The 6,967-nt window shown below is 37.5% G+C and overlaps 1 protein-coding gene across 1 annotated transcript in view; it reads left to right on the top strand.

Annotated features, from left to right (window-relative positions):
* The first annotated feature begins 4,567 nt into the window (after positions 1-4,567).
* LOC122805873 (bone morphogenetic protein 6-like) overlaps positions 4,568-6,967 on the top strand; it is a 249,173-nt gene continuing 246,773 nt past the window's right edge. The window contains exon 1 of the mRNA XM_044076121.1: positions 4,568-4,932. Within this exon, the coding sequence (XP_043932056.1) occupies positions 4,790-4,932 (143 nt within the window). The 5' untranslated portion in view covers positions 4,568-4,789. The remainder of the gene's footprint in view (positions 4,933-6,967) is intronic.

Raw genomic sequence — 6,967 nt, 5'->3', positions numbered from 1 at the left:
TCCGCCATCCGTCAGAATATCCTTCCATTGAGACCACCCGAGGTTATTAGTATTTGGAGAATCTGTCCCATCTGTTGAGTCGAACAGAAAAAGACAGCATCAGATCCAAAAGTTCTGTACTTACCATAACACTAAATCTGTGTTGTCCGATTGCACCCCCACACCCCGTGCTAATTAAATATACTAACACTGGGATCACAGAACAATGAGGTAAGGACAAATTTCCTTACCCTTCTGAAACACTATCCCATGCAAAAGACTTTTGGCAGAAATTTCTTTTTTTCTTTTTTTTTTTTTTTTTTACAACAGTAAAAAACATTTGCTTATGCATCATATAGATATACAGTAGATATATGTGTGCGTGTGTATATATATATATATATATATATATATATATATATATATATATATATATATATATATATATAGTTGGGAGGGTGGCCTAATGGTCAAGGTGTCTGCCTTGTACACAAGGGGTGGTGCAGGGTTTGAGTCTCACAAGGGATAATTGGCTAGGCTTAAAATGGCTCACAAGGACCATTAGCCTAGTACTAATCTATGAATATATATATATATATATATATATATATATATATATATATATAGGGAAAGCAGGTGATAGGCATGAGCTGAAGTTTTAGAAGAGCCACTACTGGACATAATGTCTGGTGAAAAAAATTGTAGGAAGTAGGGACCGATCCCTTTAAGGAAAGTTATCTACAGGCAGTTGAATTTATTTAATTTGTGTACATGCTCCTTTTTAAGGTCAGGTCTAGAACAAGATGTCAGGAGTTGTTGGAACATGGATTCAGAGATTTCTAGAGTAACTTTGCCTATAAGAAGGTGAGATGAACGAAGGTCAGAGCATTCAGCTCAGGGAAGGGAATATGCATGCAGAGACTATAAAAGTTAGTGGAATTCCTGGTGGCAGAAAATCTGATTTGCACTAATCAAAAGGACTGTTGGTAAAAGACTTTCTTTACTGACCCAGAACTTCAAAGCATAAGTGGGACTGTTAGCACCTGTATTTGTGATTTATTTGCACTAAACTTAGCATTAACACTTACATGGCAAGTATACTGTTTGCTTTATTTTTATCATTTGCTAAAGTTTTTATTTTTCCTTGGCAAAGTAAGCTTTATTTTTGTTTGTATAATAAAACTGCTAATTTTTGTGCTAAAATGAGGATTGTCTGCTGTCTAAAATACCTTGTTTCTGAGATGCAGCAGGCAACTGAAACTTCCCTGAAATATATAGACACACACATTTGCACACATGCATGTATATAGCAGTAAAGCTAGATGAGAGAAGAGGCATAAGACGTGATGTACCATCAGCCTGCTCTGAAGTTACAAAACTAATGGAATAAGTCACATGAGATACTAATCCTTTTAATGTTAATGCCCATTTAAATACTTACTCGTATATTGTTATATATGTGACATATGATAACCTACAGTGGGTTCAGCCTCAGTGTTATTCTGAGGCTTTTCCTTTTGGTGTTCATTTAGTATCGGACCCCGTTTACTATGTTTGCTTGTTGCTAGGTTGCTGAGTACTGTGCACATGATCAACACCTTAAATGTTTCCTCCGTGTATATATTTCTGTCCCGGATATAACCAGGCACTGGAAGTAGGATACAGTGAGAACAAGTACTTCATGACAAATCTGTTTTGACTGGACATATGAGATGTATGCATTCATAAGCATCTGAAATGGCTGCATGTTCCCATATGTGCACTTTGTTTATATTTGCAAAACATTATGCACAGGTATTACTTATTACGCCATATGTGCAGCAAGACAATCTGCCACTTAAGTGAGTCTCATCCATCTGGTCAATATGCTTGGTGTCAGCTTCATTACCTGCTGGTGCCTTTATAGAGATAAGCACCAGAGACAATAAAAAATTCTGCTATGGCATGAATGTAATACAGCATGATATTAAGAGGTTTTACTAGAAATCTAATACGGCTAGCTGCCTGGTTAAACAATATGTTGAGGAATATTTTGAGTATGTGAGAGGAGACAGCCTGGGACATACCAGCTGTGATCCTCATAAGGCATGGAAAGGTCCCATGAAAGGGTAATGGGTGTGTCCTATAGGATGTTTGCCAAGACGTATTTTTTAAGTCATCATGCACATATTTGACTCACAAACTGCAGTAGCTCTCTGAGCACTTAGTAAATATCTGTCATCTTCTGGTTAGAGAACTGATTAAGATACATATATGTGCAACATGCATACCTCTTGACAGACCTATTGCTAGCATTGTAGCATTCTTCCTGCCCTTCAGTGATACTTAGCAAACTGTTTTGGAATATGATGTTTGCTCCAGAAGTTAACATGTCACCATGTATATGTGAATATGTTTTGCTGTTTTATAATGTTAGGTGTGGGATGTTTACCTTTTATTGCTAATAAGTTAACTGTAGAAGTGACAAAATATATTTGCTCTGAAGACACACTGTTTTTAGAACTATAGAAGTGTTGCTGTGCCCACAACTTCAATAACCACATGCACAGGGGGAAAACAATGTCCATGGTCCCCAAGGAAACTTGAGACAGCAAGCAATATGGCAGGCATCAGCAGCAGGCTGGCCAGAGGGCATGTCAGTAAAAATACAGTGCACAATGGACAGTGCCTTTATAATTGGTGTGTGTGGACCACTACCCCCTTCAGAGTGTCTAGGGAACATTACCTTACACAAATACTGGAGCATAAACGTGCCTACAGTAGCCTGCAGGATTTCCTCCATGCTGTAGCACACTTCTACATGTTGTAGTTACATAAGTATGTACTGTACACTGAGCACAACACAAATTACTTCTTCTGCCTCCATGCATTTGGTTATTAAAGCTGTGAGCATAGCAGTGTGGGCTTCTCTTTGCCCACAGGGAATTTGCAAACAGACGTATTTCTCTGCAGCTGAATGTCACTTCAGCCATGTGTCTCCAGTGAAATGTACCACAGGGAAATGTCTCGCTGCCTAGGCGCCTGAACGCAGTGCAAAGGATTAAGGCTGTAAGCTGTAATCAAGCTGTTTCCTCTAGTTAAGGAGGGCACAAGGTTTGATTCTTTCCATCATGACTTGCCTGCTGTATGTCTCTGAGCAAGTCACCTAAGCAGACAGTACTTATATTATTGCTTAAGCATTGTCTGCTTAAGTGTCTTAAGCAGACAGGAATTAGCTGGTTAACAAACAGATAAAAAATGCACCATAGCACAGTGTCAGACTTAATGGATAACACAGTGTAGCACAGTCTTGGATTTAATGCACTGTACTACAGTCCCTGTCTTAATGGCTAACATGATGTTGCACATTCCCAGACTTAATAGTTAACACAGTGTAGCACAGGTCTGGATTTAATTCAGTCTATCTAACTCCTAGAGTTAAAAAGCTAATACATTGTAGCATAGTCCAAACTTAATGTCTAAAATAGTGTAGCACAGACAGTTGTCTGTGCATACTATTTTCCTACAAGTTGAAGTGGGTGATGATTATGTGTGGCTATTCTTTGGTATCTGAATACTTGCTGGCTTTGTTAGTAAAGCACATTGGTGTAGTTCATCCCAAAAGTGTTAGTAACGTCCTTAATGTTGTACTTACTGTCTTTGTAATTCATACTTTAACTGATAATGCAAACATTAAAATTGTCTGTCACTCACATTCATAAATATCTTTGACTTTACCTGCTGACTGTACACATGTAACCATGCAATATATTTTGTATAAGCTAATAGCTCTGTGAGTCAAGATACTTCATAATATGTGTTATGTTGAGTTTTTGAAGACTGAAGAGAAGAAGAAAAAGGAACAGGAGTGAAGATGAGAGCACGGATTTAAAAAAAAATATTTTTGTTTTTGAACTGCTGGATTGCCTAACACTATTCAGAATATAAGAATGCCATCTGGATTACAGCAGCCTTTGTACCTGGTGTTCTGCACTTGTGACCTCCACCCTGGTGGTATCTGGTGAATGTGTGCACCAAAGAACAGCTGGTTTCCTGTTTGCTAATCAAAACTCTTAACAGAAAATAACTGTGGCAATTCTGTTTGTGTGCTTGTTCAGATTTATGTATGTTTATAGGGACAGGGGATATAGTTTTAATTCTGACTTTTTCCTTTCCTAATTGCCAACCAAAGTTGGTGAACCACACTAACTTCAGGTAAACTCTACCTGTGTTATGGTGGGAGAGAAAGAGATGTGGGGTAGGTATATCTCACGTTGCAGTGATTTCTGCCCTACTCACTCATAAACTGTGGTCTTTATTTAGCTTTATCACATGTAGTTTATGTTTAAACTTCTTCCCTTATTCTTTGATGAAAGCAGTGTAGAACCACAGATTGTATTAATCCCAAAGCCCACCTCCCCCAGTCAAAGAAAACTGCAAAACAATATTTACATTTCTAACATAGCCAGCACACCTGCAGCTAAAGTAGCTTTATCAACTATAATGGAGACAATGCCATGCTCCCTGAAGGCACACACTGACAAGTAACAAAGATTTCTCTCTTCTTTCTCAGTGTGAAAAACATGTAAAATATTCCAAGGCCAGGCTGGTGTGTCAGGAGATAAAGCAGGGTTCTCAGGCTGCCAGAGTACACCCACCTCTGCATTTGTGGGACATTCCCAATAAAACAAGTCCAAAACGCCTGTAAAGTCTGACTCTTGAAGAATCCCCCTCCCTCCACCTGCCTGGATCATACCAAAACACTGTGTGGAGCAAGACAAGAAGGTACTGTATCTGCAGGTTTTTACTGGACGTTGTACTGGCAAAACTAATGATCTTCTTTCTCATGCCTCTGCTCGCTTGGCTGCTCATGTCAGCCGGCAGTGCTCCAGTGACAACACAGCAGTCTTCTCCCCCTTTGGAGGAAGCCTTTTTGGAAATGTCCATCACCTCTAACACCACTGAGATGACCAGGTATGTCCACCGTATCATTATTTTAATGAACTCTTGTTTTAAGCACTTTTAGTCCTACTTCTAGGTCAGTACTCACTTGCCTTACATTTGCAACTAAGAGCCTGCAATGCAGTGTTAGGCTTCTAAAAAATACATATATTTTTTGCACCTTTTGATCTAAAATGGCACCAAAAAGCAAATGCATTTTAAGTAGTGCTCTCCGATTTTAGGGTTGCCACCTGTTTCACTTTTTGTAAGACAACCCTAATTCTGACAGTTGTGTCTTGAGGGGAAGTGCATAAAACATGGCAAAAGACCTGATATTTTGAGAAGAATTTTGTTCCAAGTTTCTTCTGCATATTGGGAAAGCTGTGGTACTACATCTTAAACTCCTTCATATAATGCAACTGAAAAGCCTACATTCTGCAACAGAGCTTCTTTACAGTGTTATTAATTTTATTTGATCAGAGTGTGGTTTATCCTATGAAAGCTCATCCCATGTTTCAGTAAGAAAGTTCCACTTAGGAAGTCTGAAAAGGTGTAATGCCTACATTACATTCTCCAGTTCTCTTCTGTTGCTTCTCTAGAAGAAATACTGCAAATGTACAGTTAACTGACTATCAGGTCAAGCCGTAACAATATAGATTTTTCAACATGTATTTTGTGAGGAAAATAAATCAGTCAATTGTTCCTGAATCACACGATAACACTCTGTTGTAGGCTGCTTAAAATAAATGTGTTTTTTTATTAGAGGAATTTATCTAGTAGAGGGTGGAAAAAAAAAACAGAACTGACTACACATTAAAGTTGAAGAGTTTAACAGAACTGTCATAACCCATGGTATTAGACATTATTACAAATCTGGCATAAAGTGATGCTATTTCACAGAATTATCCCAGTGTCTTTGTGCGGGCTCTGCAGCCACAGTTTTGTTTCCTTCCAATGATATGTTGCTTAGATTGATTGGCTGCTTTAACTTGCTATGTAAATCATTACACCTGTGGCCCAAGTTGTGTCTGAAAATGTTTTGCAAGGATCATTGTACTTACCAAGTCAACAAAAAATGACATAAGTAACATCAAATTGTGTATACTAATTCAGCTATAAACAAAACTATCTAAAGTGGTCACTCAGCCAGCAAAGACAAATGTACTGTTCAAGGTCTTAAGGTTCAAAAATAATTAATGATTTGGAAAGTGTCTTGTTATTTTTTGTCTCACGGCAGCCAAACAGTTCCCCTTAGTAAGATTGAAAACATTCTGGCTGTTGATTTACTTAATGTTTCCAAGAAAATAATGTAAACTTCACATTTAGAGTCAGATGTTGATGCTAATAAGATCAATAAATATATTAACATTGATATGAATGGTGCACAGGTCAGATAGAAGCAAAAATATATGAATGACAATAGATAGATGATAGATAGATGACATTCTGCTCACAGTACTCATGGCATCTCTCTGGAAAGTCACACTTTTTTTTAGTTTATACAGATAAGTCATTCCTAGTAAGCTTTTTTTGTGATTTGCACTTTTCATTTTAAAGAAAAAGTAAAGTATTTCTGCTTGCACATGCATATAAGTATCTGTATATCTGATTTCTTGCTAGCTTTTTTGTGTCCTAATTTACACTTTTCATTGTAATAAAATAAAGTATTTCTGCTTGCATGTACAGGTATGTGCATATCTGTTTGATTTCTTGCAAGCATAAAGTCAAGATACATATATTTTCTGGTTTGTTCTTAAATAAGAGTCATGGCATTCTAATTGATATGAGTGTTGTGTCACAGTTCCCTCATCATAAAGATACAATTCAGTGTTTTAGATTCCTAAATGATAAAGCAGGTTCATTACCATCAAAACTGCACAATTTGTATGTGTTAATTGCAGAAGTCTGTAGTTTGGAGTGGTTCTGTTCAGCTTGGTGGGGCCTTGTTGTACAGAGAACAGTAAGGCACATGCATGTTGAAATGTTTGATAGAAATCCTTCCCTTGATATTGATATTTTTTTTCACTTTCTGTCATAGAATATTGTTCTTTAAATACAGTACCTGAAG

The sequence above is a fragment of the Protopterus annectens genome, chromosome 7.part0 (assembly GCF_019279795.1).
Source record: "Protopterus annectens isolate FY-2018-M chromosome 7.part0, PAN1.0, whole genome shotgun sequence".
NCBI lineage: Eukaryota > Metazoa > Chordata > Ceratodontiformes > Protopteridae > Protopterus > Protopterus annectens.
This window is presented reverse-complemented; position numbering and strand designations above follow the sequence as displayed.